Below are 14,143 nucleotides of genomic sequence, written 5' to 3' on the forward strand. Positions count from 1 at the left end.
ATGTCCACCGGTGGACATAGACCTCCAATGTATATTTCCAGTAATTCCAAAACCGCTTACGCGCCAAAAGTAATATCAATGACAACATTTTTGGTTAATCATTTTTGTGTAAATTTTTATAATCAATATCATGATTTTAATCGTAAACGCCCACAGCTGGACATAGCCCTGCCCTGATTATTTCCAATAATGTTGGTGTTAACTTACATCCGGCATCCTCCGATGATTTTGATAAATTCGTATGTCCATCTTGAAGGAAGACGTTGTAAGCAGCGCTTGCCCATCTGTGGTCTTCACGACCTTTACAGGGCCAGTGGCCATCAGTTGTTTTATATACCCTGCTCATTGCCTGCTCATTCACAAATTCTTTATTCCATCACATATTCGAATCCCGAGCATAGCTGGCTTATAGCTTCATGGGTGCCATGGCATGTTACGCGACTGTGAACATTCCAATGAGCATCAGACGTCTGTGAAAGTTTTGTAGCACAAAATCTGTCGTTAAGATGCCTTGAATCGCTGTCAGCATTTAGGAAAATGGTAAAAGAGCACTTCCTTGGCCTCTAAAATAGGTTATTGAGTAGCATCTATTATTCATTCTTATTGGTATAGTACCTTTTCCACCTATATATATATATGTATTATATATAAGTATTTTTGTATGTATGCGTGTATGTATAGTAATGTATGTATTTGTGTGTATGTTTATGTGAATATATGTATGTATATATTTAGGTAGGTGTATAGTAATGTAAATATTTGTATGTATGTACACCCTAAACTGCTATCTCCTTCATGTCTCTCATCTCCATCCAAAGGTTGTCTGGTAGAGATGGCCACGAGCGATAAGACCGCCTCTAGTACTTTATACTTTCTTTTTTTTCTCTATTTATTGTCTGTAATATACAAAAAAGTGTAAATAAATAAATAAATCTAGCATAGATCCTCGCTTACTTATGCTACCTAGAGATATCATGTATTACTCCAGTCATTTCAATAGTTTCGGCTCTCTCAAGCCGTAACACAATACCGCTTATCTACTTCTGTTTGGAGTACTAATGTACAAACAAACTATCAAAGTTTTTGATAAAAAAATTCAGGCAATAATTTTTAAATGGCAACATTGTAGATTATGTATTATACGCAGATATATATATATACATATATATATATATATATATTTATATATATGTTATATATACACACACACGTGTATAGAGATATTATAATATTGAAATATCCTTCTAAATACATGTATGAAAATGTGTGTATAGTAATGTACGTATTTGTATGTGTATACACCCTAACCTGCCCTCTCTTTCATGGCTCTCATCTCCATTCAAAGGTTGTCTGGTGGAAATCGCCTCGCATGATAAAACCGCCTCTTGTACCTCTAAACATTTTTTCTTTTTTTAGTTATTATCTATGTACAATAAAGTGTAAATTAAAAAAAATAAAACAGTGTTCACAAAAACATTACCAATTTGCACAGTATAAATATCAAAATTAAAAACAAATTTATCAAAAACAAATCTAGCGTCAAAACATACGCATTTACAATAAGATCAAAGATAGAAATGTTCTGTTGCTAGATTTAAAAAAATTGTCAAAGAACTTTGTCCGCTTAGTGTCACTACATTTTAAACAACTTCACATATATTTAATTTTTAACACATATATGTCGTTTTATATGTTATAATAAGTATATGAGTTAACTTTATTTCGCCTTTATTCTCATTTCTATGATATTTATCAATCTAACTGTTATTAGACTTGACGTGAAGAAATATAATCTATAGTGTGTCGAACAAAGAATTGTTGAATTTGGAACTGGTACCTATTTTTTTCTAAACTTTTAGGGCACTTTTACGAAAAACTTTGAATGAATATTTTAAAATACAAAATGAAGTCGATATTATTTCATGTATAGGTTCCTAATGAAAACGGTTCCGTCCCATATTGTATGCTAGAAATTATTAAGTGAAATGAATAGCGTTATTACAAAATCTTTCACTTAAATACATTTTATCTTGCCATTGTTTATTATCGTTTAACTCATTCTCATGGCTTTAATAAACATTGCATAATATAGTTTAATTTATAACAGGTTGAGAAACACTGATTAATAAACAAAGTGGAAAAATTTACCTATTGCGTGTAGTTTTACCGAATAGTTTTACTAGTAGTGGGAATTCATTTCTCAATAAACTTACTAGTAAAACCAAACTAATTAATTGCAGATTATGTAATGTTATTGATATGAACGCCTTTATAGTTTTAAGGCAAGAAAAAGTAAGCTTTATTTTTAACTTGAAATATTTTTTTTCATTTTTTTGTTACTAGTTGCACCCGTGATTTCGTCCGCGTGGAATTTGACAAAAGATCGTTTATTTCTAAAATAAAAGTAGCCTATGTTACTCCTTATTACATCAGCTATCTGCGAATATAAGTCCTGTCAAAATCGGTCCAGCCATTTCAGAGATTAGCCGGAACAAACTGACAGAAAGACAAAATTTTTTAAAATGTGTTTTTGATATATTTACCGTGTATATATTCATAGGCATGTAATAAAAAGCTATTATTTTAATATTACAAACAGATACTAAAATTTTATTTATTTGTATAGATGTATACATTTTATTAAAAACGAGATCTTTATTATTACAGATTGAAATAATGCGATCTCTGTTAAGACTAGTACAAAAATTTAAAAAAGTTATTTTTTAATATTCTGAATTTATCGTCGTCCCCATCAAATCTTTGAAACCATGTGATAAATATATTTTTTTATATTTACTAAACTCATATCTTTATCTTCGTGTATTTAGGGAGAGATTCTATTAAAATATATATGTTGGAAGTAGAAATATTTTAATAAAGTGAAGATTTGTTAATAAAGTTATCATTGGCATATTTAGATCGGGCAGCAATCGTTCGAAATGTGTGCTTGCTTCATAAATAATACATAAACATTAAAATTATTGAAGCATTAGCCTGAACGTAATTTATATGTTCATTGATGTAACATAAATACAGGGTGGAACATTAGTTGAGCGAATTTTACAAGACCACGGAGTTAAGATAAGAAAATTATACTTATGTATACAGATAATATAGTAAACACGTGGCATTTTTTTATATAACACCACTGAAATGTGTGCTGCCATCTAAACGTACGCACTTGTCGATTCTAAAACGTAAATTCGTTTAAACTTATTGGGAGACAAGATCGCCTTTGTGCTGGGCAACCATTCTCGTTTAATTGTCAAACAATAAATCAATAAGTTCTGGACGAAAACGGAGTCGTTAATAACTATTGACCGTATAACACTGTATATCATGCGCCATCTTGTAGAAATTAGTTAAAAATATAAGATTCTGCTATTACGGCTTCAAAATAAGGCAGATGGGGAGAGAACGTCAACTCCAAACAAAAAAATAAAAAATACATTAGGATTTATTTAAGTCGTGTTGCGTCTTCACAATTAAAATTTAACTCTGAGCTTATCCATCCTTTACATTGTATTTTCTGTTAGAGGTCTAAAATAGGTGAATGAATAATAATTCTATAATAAATACGAATTCATTCAATTTGAATAAAAACAATAAACGTTTTATAATACTTTGCGCAAATTTAGGTTAACCCGCTCTTTTTACAGAAATATATTTTTTTCTTGTAATTCTTCCCCCACTACTTCTCTTATTACTAGGAATTTATGTAGGCTTCTTAAACAAGCCATGATCAAGATTATACTATCCCTATTTTTCTTCCACAAGTTTCACATTGTTATGACGGTAAGGACAAAACCTGTTAAATAAAATATTACATGTTATAATGTTATATAGGGTGATTGATTACAGGTTTAAGGCTTTAAAAGGGTACTAGTCCACTATAAAGGTTTTACACCCATTTCATCACCAGAGTCTGTAGATATAGATATTAAATGATTATTAATTTTTAATAATCGAATATTTGAAACGGTTTTTTATAATATTTTAATTACTTTCAAGCTTTTAATAACCAACAGCCTGTACATTAAATAAGAGTTATAACAATTAATAGGTTTTTATAATCTATGTGTATTTAAAAATCAAATGTCGAAATTCAATATACACAGATAATTCCTGTTTTAAACAGGTTCAAAACATTTACATACAAGCGAGTTCAACATTTAAATGCTTGTTATATGTTTGGTCGCATTTTTAGTTATTGATATTGGTCGAGAATGCTTAAAAACGCTGTCTGTTACCGGAGAAGAAAAAAACGAAAGATTTTCTTTATTTTCAGCACGTTTTCCGCTTCGATTAGCCTAACCTAAAAAAAATCTTTTATGACATCACTTATTCAATGAAATTACTTTCGATTTATTTTGTAACCTTAAAATTTTTGTTTTTTTTTTTTATACACATAAAAAAATATATGATGATTGATTATAATTGTAAAATCTTTACAGCGGTGAATGTTTAGTGTTTTTCCAGCAGGTAGCTCTAAAATTTTTACTCCTATTTCCAATCTTCCTGTATAAAATGATCACTCTGAAATATGCCAATAGCTTCTGATAGTACAGTCTGTAGAAACAGAGAGTATACTAAATATTAAAATTAACTATACTATAGCTAATTTTAATATTTAGTGATCCGAATTATGATAACACTTTTTCTATGATATTATTACATTATTTATTATTTCTGAAAAGATTTGTTTCTTTGATAGAGTGTGGTTGTGATAGTTTTAGACCATAGAAGCCTGCAAGGTATAGGCCTTCCCGTAAGATACTTATGGAAAAATATACCATAATCGCCACGCTTGGCACGCGAGTTGGTGATCGCAGTGTGATATTATGGTACGCAGAGGACATTGTAGATGTAGTAATTCTTCATAATTAGTGCAAAAATTGTAAATTTTATAAAATTGTATTCCGGGAATCGAACCCAAGAATTACATTCGCAAATCTCAGTACTCTACCACTGGACTAACCATTACTCAAGATGACATACGGATTAACACACATATTTCGTTTGTTTTTTCCACTGCTTTATATTATAAGTGTATAAGCGCGCACGCACACGCTCGCACACGCACACACACACGCACACGCACGCGCACGCACGCGCATACATATATAATAAAAAATATATGAACATATAAATGGAGGAGGCTTTTATTACCATTTATACCATACATATATTTATTACCATTTATTACCATACCATATATTATATATATATATATATATATATATATATATATATATATATATATATATGTGTGTCCTAAGGCTGAATGATGTCAACAAACTTTAAGTATAATAAAATAATACTCGCGTATAAACTTGCCTGTATTCGAAGACTATTGTCAATTTTAAATAACAAACGCGTATATTCCGTTAAAACATAAATAATACAAATACATGTATATAAATATAGCAGTCAATAGTGAAGATGGCTAGGAACTGGTTAAACGGGTTCCGCGCGACTAGGCCTCCGGTGTTGAACGATGTCAACGTACCCCGAGCCGTTAGGGACGCGACTCGTCTTGTTGATGGCACCGCAACTCGTTATACATAACTCAGAACGAGACCTCAATCTGCAGACCTTCATTTATAGGAGGGGAAAATTTCCAAGCTGATAGAAGGGGATAGAGGACGCAAACATTAATAAGCTGTTAAAAGAAGAGAAAAGACGCCAGATCTTCCTAGATTATTGTAAATAGGTAGACTCTGTGTTTGGCACTAATCGGTGTAACATAACTCCTGAAGATACCCCGTGGAGGGGTTAAACACGTGTTGAGTAATTTGGTGGTGGCGGTTGTGTGATTCGCATTGTTTGCCGCATACGCATTTATCAGCGGGCTGGCGGGCGGTGCATTTCATTGCACGACTACCACTGCATGTGCGGAAGTGGCTAAATATTGGTCCTTTTTTTACTTAGGATGGACTTCCGCGAGGTAACGTAAATAGGTCTATTAGTAACATAATAAAGAGCAACAAATCCTCGTAGTGCTACACTAGTAAAAGAAACTAATTATGAGATAATGCGATGAACAATTTAATAAAGTAAAAGAAAAGTGTCAATAAAAAATTGGAATATATAAAGGTTTAATAATTAAAAGTAAATAAATAAACACAAAACGAAAATAATAATGTAAGTGCAGTAGTATAGAGATGAACATGTAAGAAAGGAAAATTAAAGTAGTTAGACGTGTAAAAGATATCGTGAACGATAAAAGATGCGGACGAAATTAAAATAGGCTATGAAAAATTTATTGAAAATGTTGTCCCTGAAACCTGAAACAGCGGTTGTACGAAAGGTCTCCAATAACGGGAGATTTAAATAATAAAAAAAACTTGTACATTTCATGTTCAAATATGACGGAAGTTTAAAAGTATTTCTTTCAAATATAAGCTATATTTCGTATAATTTTCTACTTCTTTCATTTTGTCTTTGATATATGTTATTGATATGAGATGTAATAGACTAGCAGTGAAGGATTAGGACTTTCGCACGCATGCAGCGAATTCGATTTCCGAGACACAATCTTAAATTATTCACACTGTGCATTAATTATATATTTCCTCTGCGTACTACTATACACCGTACTACTATATACCTCACATTGCGTCGTGGTTACGTTCCAAAAAAACACGACGCAAATTGAAACGCCGCAAAGTGAATTAAGATTTTTTTATAGCAAACCATGTAAAGATCGAAGATAGATTCCAGGGTCACGAAAATACTACTTTTTAAAAAGAAAATTAAACAAAGTAAACATTTAAAAAACAAAAATAATATAACTCTGCCAATAAATAAATTGGAATAATATTTACCCTTTTTTGTAACCAGAAACAACACTTATAAATTTATATAAAGCACAACACACTACGTAATTGAAACTGAAACCTAAAATTAGCAAAACAAAGTGAAAATAAAACTGTATTAAAATTGAGTTTATTTTTAGTTAGAAAGGAAATCCCCGAATTTTGATGGCATGGCGCAATAAGAAACAAAAGTGCTGCCATCTTTTAGAAAAAAAATTAAAGACGCGAACCCAAACCAATGCAACTTCTAAATCTAACGACGTTCAGTGAAAATTAGTACTAATTAAGCAGCGACGCAACTTCGAAAAAAACGCAAAACGAAACGACGCCAAGCGTGGCGATTATGGTTTATCGCCCCATAGATATCTTTGGGGAGATCTATACCTTGCAGAAGGCTTCTATCGGCTGAGAAACATGTTCTTGTGCACATCGCACGTGCAACCTATGGTTCTCTCTTCAACATAGGGTCGAAAGAATTCATTGAATGTGGGCAGCAAAGGATCGGTTATTTTTGGCAATATTTGATGAATCCTATGCCTTAAAGTTAATGTCTATCAGCTGGCATGATGATGATATGTTGAAATGAAGCCCACGGACCACCGAGTACAGTATTGGCTAGGTGTGGAGGAGGCCTATATCCAGGCCGCTTCCAACAGTTAATGAAACCTGTAATGTGTTTTTACGCGTACAAACCGGAATTTTACTTACACTTTCGTAACAAACCGACCACAAATTTATACCGGTGAATAGACCATGTTAACTGTTTTAACTTGTCTCTTTCAATAAACCTATTGTTTGTTATATTTATGCGATTTAAAATAACAGCTTGTACCGTCTTTAGACTGGTCTACCAGCAATACAGTCAGATTTTCGTGGTGTTAGACCTTGGCTGCTAGCCGGAAATAATCTCAGATCCTCGCTTTTATAGAGCAGTAATTTAATGGAATCAAGCGTTATTTTGCGGAAGTCCATCCCAAGTAAGAAAAGGACCAATATTTAGCCACTTCCGCACATTCAGTGGTAGTCGTGCAACAAAGTGCACCGCCCGCCAGCCTGCTAATAAATGCGCATGCGGTAAACAATGCGAATTACACAACTGCCACCGTTAAATCACTCAACACGTGTTTCACCCCTCCACGAGGCATCTTCAGGAGTTATGTTACACCGATTTGTGCCAACTAGGGACTCTGTGTTTGGCGGAAGTGGCTAAATATTGGTCCTTTTCTTATTTATAGAGCAGATAATGAAGGATGTACTGTCCAGAGACTGTAGCAAGAGTATTCCTGGCGGAACTATAGTGCCGGCCTCTGCCGAATCATCAGGCGCTGCTGGTAAAGTGCACGCATGCACCTGTTCTGTACGATTCAAAGTCTGTGGATGACGCGAATATCATCATGCAAGGCTTCCATGGTCTGATTACAGCTTAGTAGAGTTTTCTTTATTCGATAGTGATATTTTATTTACTTGGTTTAATAATGGATAGCCAAGTAAAAAGGTCGCCTGTTCGAAGTGTGCTTTGAAATTGAGTTCCTCATCCAGGACACACCCAGATAGCAAGTCTGAGTCATCCGCAATACTGAATTGTCCATGAATTTCGAACCTATCGTTTCTCTAGTTCTGCCGACACTATAGAACATACGAGAATAATAAACGCCTTGAAAATTTCTATAGCAATTCCTCCTCATCATTATTTACGCATAATAAAATAGACAGGAATAGAAATGGTTTACTAATATTTATTCTTCAATTAATAAACGATTCATTTAATATTTAGTAACGGGTGCTGTTAACCTATACGAAATTAGAGGGCGTAGGTGAGCTACCATCCGTGCATATATTACATGATTACGTCGCTGATGGCGTTTGAATTCAAATCGGCGTTCGATTTTAATTTCGAATGCACAAGAATGATTCGAGTAAAAAATGTATTATGTTCGTAATGGCCAGTAATGTTCTTACGTGAACGCTTCATACCTTTTTTAAGGGTAGGGAGGTTGTATAACCTATCTGTATTTAAATACTGTTGTATGAATTGGCTATATAGCTATTGTGGCTTCTATAGCTCCGTCGGACTCGGTTGTCAAGGTTTTTATTTTAAAAATTCTCTTTCCGCTATCTTGTTTTCGGGACAGTGGCATACACTCTCCTACTTTCACCTTTCCTCTCTCATTCTTTACAATTTCTCCCTTTATTCTCTCTTTCATCCTACATATTTTCTGTCATTCAGCATTCACCGGCATTACATTTACGCATCGCCTCCCATCCCTCGCTACACTTCCCGTTGCACGGTGTTTGTTATAGCCAGTTGAAAAGTTGCGAAGTCGTCTGTAAAGAAGAGTTGAAACAAGACAGTCCTCTCTGCTCGAAGCGTGCCATCGATTAGGGCCCGCAGGTTATAAGTTGTGCAATATGTAGATACAGTACCCGGCGATAAATATCGCACATCGACCTTTGGAATGAGACAATCGGCTTTGTACGACAGAGATAACGCTCTACAAATTTCGACTTCGTAGAACATTATCTCTATTCCACACTACCTATGTGACGTTTAGTATTTCGTGCGACAGAGATAACGCTCTTTGGAGCCGAAATTAGCCGATTGTCTCTTTCCAAAGGTCGGTGTACAATATTTATCGCCGGGTACTATAACTTGTAATGTGGTTACAACACTTGCAACTTTGATGAACATAAATCTGCCATATAAAACGGAGATCAAAAGATTTTTAGAGATGGACTCAATATTGAATGCTAAAAGTATTTTCAGAATGACATTAAACTATAATTGAATAACGTTCGTTATCCTTGACGCCAAATTTCATATCATTTATTACGACTTACTCCTTATTTAACACTATCAATGAATAATATTTTTAGTATAATATAAATTAAACGCCGGTAGAGGCGGCATGGGTAGACCCCTCACTAGCTGGACCGACGACATAGCCAAGGTCGTAGATATTGGTTGTGGTCATTGTGACCATCTTTGGGAAAGGCTCTCCCTTGTAGTGGGCGTCTAAAAAGAAGGTAACATAAAAATCAATGCATGGCAAGTTTTAATGAACAATTCTCCAGAACATTCCATCTCAGCACAATAACTCTTTTCAGATTTCCATTTAATTCTAGAAAGTTTACAGTTACCGTTCCAAGCGAATTATTAAATTTGTTTATATTATGATTATATAAAACAATTTTCAACATTCACAAACAGATTTTGTAGAAATTGCCAGGTCCTTGTTTGCAAGGATCAACTTAAAAACTATTATAAAAATATGGCACTAGATAAAATAATAAAATAAATTATAACAAAGTATTATTTAAATATTGATAACAATTTTGAAAGCCATTCATAAATACTGATATAAATTTATAAGCTTGTTCGCTCAATGATTGGTCGACAGATAGTTGCAACTCATTATTCACAGATAATTAAAATTTTTCATCTAAATTCATCTAATTATAGAACACTAAATACATATGTAGAAATCGCAAGCATGTGCATTTTACAAATACTAATACTGGATGCACCAACTGCCATGTGAAGTCAAAGCTAAAATCACCACTCATGACTTCTATCGACCAAATATTTATGCTTTTAACTCTATTCACAATAATTCCATCTACGATCGTACTAGCCTTTATAAATACTGCCGTCAAAACATTTAGTTCTAGACTTTTATCGATTAATCACTAAACTTTCCTGCAAGATGAACAATTTTATGACATTTCTTGCCTAAGTCTTGTTTAACTTCTATAAAATAATTTATAGGAAACTAAAGTAACAAATCTTTTTCGTGAATGCAAACGCGTGAAGCCATATTTAATATTCGCAATATAATTTATCACAGCCTATAACTTCTAATTCACAATTTTCTACAGCCTAAATAATACTAAAATACTACAATATTCAGTTATAATGTTTGGTCATTTATCAGGTATATGAGATAAACAGAAGAAATAAATATATGTTTCAAACAGATAAAAAATAACTCCAAGCGCGGGAAAAATCAATGTCAAATTAAAAAAAATATATAGCAATATTACTCTTAAAATTGCTTGCAGTGTTTACAGCTATAGGGACAATAAAAATTGCCTAAAAATTATCTAATGAAATGTGAGAATCTACATTACATATCTTTATATATCATCAACAAATAAATTTAATTTTTCCTCGCCATTTTTATAATGGAAAATATATATAAGCGTCAATATTATCACAAATAAGAATTTATATTTATGTATATAAATATTTAACAGTTAGTATTGCTAGTTCTCTTTTTTTTAAAAAAAGAAGATTTAAAATAACATTTTGGACAGATAAAAAATAACTAGGAGCGAGCGAAAGTTCTTAATGTCAAACTCTTAAACAAATCCGTTGAAGTCAATAAATAAATTTCAACATGTTTGATAAATATTAATTCAGATTTCTTATTTTCTCTCCAATTTTTGATTGTGGAAAATATATAATTTGGTCATTATGATTACAAATAAATTTTTTAATTGTATATGAAATTATAAAATTAAATTTTTCTTTGGTAGTCTATGAACATATTAAGACTACAATTCTAAAATGCTCATATATTCCTTTTACATATATTAATAATAAGCATTGCTTTAGTTGTCCTTTTTTATATAGCCATAAGAATTCTTAATAGATTATAGATATATATAATAACCTAAAATTTAAACAAATTATACAAATAGGAATAAATCTGTATGTTTATAGTTTACGAAATGTTCTGATCTGATGTGTCATTTATAAACACAGCCTACACTTAAATTATAATAAATATTTATTATCTGTGTTACATCAAAATAAATTGTCACAGATCATGAACACCATCTTTGAAAATTCAATTCCACAAATTTGTGCATATTAATACATTGCTCCCTTAACTGTATGCTTTAATAAATCAAATCAATTTTCTTTTTAACACCTCACTGTCATAATTTCAATCTAAATAAAAAAACTCCTCTATAGATAAATTAACAATATAATGTGAGGTAGTTATGTTTTTTTTATATATTTATTGAATTATCTGAATTCATTACATTTAAAATGGTGTTTTATAGTATTTTATGCATGCTCATATAGTTATGTCAACATAAAAGTAAATCAATTACAATTATGAATATGATGTACAGTAATAAGTCCTAACACCCTTTAATCCACTTCCTGTATGTGAGATCCATAAGAAGTGAAACACCATTATCAATGGGATGCACTATAAATGGTATTGAAGCTAAACCAACACCCACTGTCATTAAATTCCTCAATGTAACTGGAATCCTCTTGTAATTCTTCTGGAAGTAGTTTTGACTATATTTACATATTCTGAAATATATAAATGTATAGTGGCAACATTAGAAAAAAATTACACAAATATTTTATTAGCGTTATTATTTGATTTTTAGCTATCCCTATATTATTTCAAAAAGTTTCTTAAAGATACAGGTAATTGATAAGACATAACAGCCTTAAAAATCCAAAAATTAATGTTTTCAGAAATAATAAATAATGTTATTATATAATATATCAAGAAATGTTTTGCACTAATATATGTTAAAATACTTATTTTTTACTTTGTCCTTGCTGACTTTGTACTATCAGAAGTCATGTTGCATTTCATTATATGAAATAAATTAATGTAACCTGAACCAAAACTATTTGCTAACAAAACAACAGTTTTCACACCTATTACCATTTACTTTAATTACTTTGAAACTCAATGGTTTAAAAATATCAGTCAGACTACAGTAGGCCAATGAAATTTTAATGTATTTACTTCATGGCCATCATTGAAGCTAGGTTTTATAACGATCCTATCTTTAATTTTATCTCCTTGTAACAAATAGCTACTATGCTAGTTATCTGAATTAATGTTTACATAAAAAATAATTTCATATCAATGCAATCACATACCTGTTAACTGTAAATCCAGGTATAACAACAGACGCTAATGTTTGCCAGATAAGAGCATCACCAGTTTCTACCAGCACTTTTTTAGGCCTTCCATCTTTCTGAATTTGAAACATTAAATTATATACACACAAGATACACATAAATATACAGATAAATATGTTACATTTATGACAATGATAGGAAATGGTATACCTTGTACATTTTCCAACTTTTGTCTGCAGTGTCTGCGAGTACATATGCTGTGGCAAGTGCATAGCTTGCTTGGACTACTCTTCCTGGTACCAGTGGCCTAAAGGACTCTCCAACTTCATTTGCATAGCCTGCAAATCAACATGGATCTCTTCAGCGATAATTACATAACAAGAGATGAACAGTAAGTTATGTACATTTTCCATTAACTAGCTTTAAAATAAAATTGTAAAAGTCTGATATTTTTGGATTTTATATTGTTTAATTATTTTTAAGATTGTTTACAACAAAAACATCATGTTTAAACCTTTTTTATTACAAGTTTTGTGCAGTACGGCCACTTTACACTTTTCACACTAATTAACAGCCTCCTGTTGTTTTAGGATATAAACAAATCCAGTTACTGACAAAGAGAAATATTTCAAAAAAACCTTATTGTAACAAATATCAATCAGTATTTATTACTAAATATAATAAACACATATAGGTTATGGTGATAGTGACCAGCAAAAATTGAGCTTATGTACATAAGCTTGTGATACAAATGGATCAAGTAAACCTTTTATATTAATTTTAAAGAAATCTTACCCATATAACGAACCCATGTATCCCGATACAAATCGACTTCACAATTAGGCATTATTAACAAATAAAAATTTCTCGCGAACCTCCACACAACCGTAGGTAAAGCAGAATGATAACGTATTGTTAGCTAGTTAATACCTTAAATAATACATTTTAATTATACCACAACCATATGAAGCAGCAAGTTAGATAACTAATATGTTGACAAGGTTAAATTCATCAAGATATATTTGTAAAGAAACTTACTTATATAGGACAAAACAGAAAATAAATAAATAAGTTACTATTTCATACTTTTCCAACGTGCGATTTATTAGTTAAATGAAATTTTTGAACATTTTTTAAATTTTGTTTCCATAATCGGCTGACATATTGACATTTGACTAATGACAACTACGCAGTGTTATCAACTAAAAAATCTGTCTTATTACCAATTATGATAGAGAAACCTTAAATGCTTAATATTTAAAAAAATATTGTTATTATACATGGCATTAGAAAAAAATATAATAATAAATAATGTATATTATCAAATTGGTACTAGTCGATGGATATAAAAAAATAAGTACACTTATCAAAAATGTACTAAATAGGTAGATATTTTTAACATATTGTATAAAGTCAAATCAGC

At 31.5% G+C, this 14,143-nt stretch overlaps 1 protein-coding gene across 1 annotated transcript; it reads right to left on the minus strand.

Annotated features, from left to right (window-relative positions):
- Nucleotides 1–11,921: 11,921 nt before the first annotated feature.
- Nucleotides 11,922–13,644, minus strand: LOC137924304 (mitochondrial fission process protein 1). Its single transcript, XM_068767694.1, has 4 exons — nucleotides 13,516–13,644; nucleotides 12,931–13,058; nucleotides 12,739–12,836; nucleotides 11,922–12,150 (listed from the first exon to the last, which is right to left on the minus strand). The coding sequence occupies exons 1-4, from the start codon at nucleotides 13,565–13,567 to the stop codon at nucleotides 11,970–11,972; spliced, it is 459 nt and encodes a 152-aa protein (XP_068623795.1). The 5' UTR covers nucleotides 13,568–13,644; the 3' UTR covers nucleotides 11,922–11,969.
- Between the last annotated feature and the right edge of the window lie 499 nt (nucleotides 13,645–14,143).

Source organism: Battus philenor, unplaced genomic scaffold, assembly GCF_028537555.1.
Source record: "Battus philenor isolate CCGP_79_NKW_IND1 unplaced genomic scaffold, ilBatPhil1.0.hap1 SCAF_23, whole genome shotgun sequence".
Lineage (NCBI taxonomy): Eukaryota > Metazoa > Arthropoda > Insecta > Lepidoptera > Papilionidae > Battus > Battus philenor.

What these genes read in the sequence shown, in the direction of transcription:
- LOC137924304 (XM_068767694.1), bottom strand. Translation starts at nt 13,567, where the DNA reads ATGCCTAATTGTGAAGTCGATTTGTATCGGGATACATGGGTTCGTTAT. An exon ending in TACATGGGTTCGTTATATGG is followed by an intron (nt 13,059 to 13,515) that starts GTAAGATTTCTT and finishes GTTGATTTGCAG; the next exon opens with GCTATGCAAATGAAGTTGGA. An exon ending in AAAGTTGGAAAATGTACAAG is followed by an intron (nt 12,837 to 12,930) that starts GTATACCATTTC and finishes TTTCAAATTCAG; the next exon opens with AAAGATGGAAGGCCTAAAAA.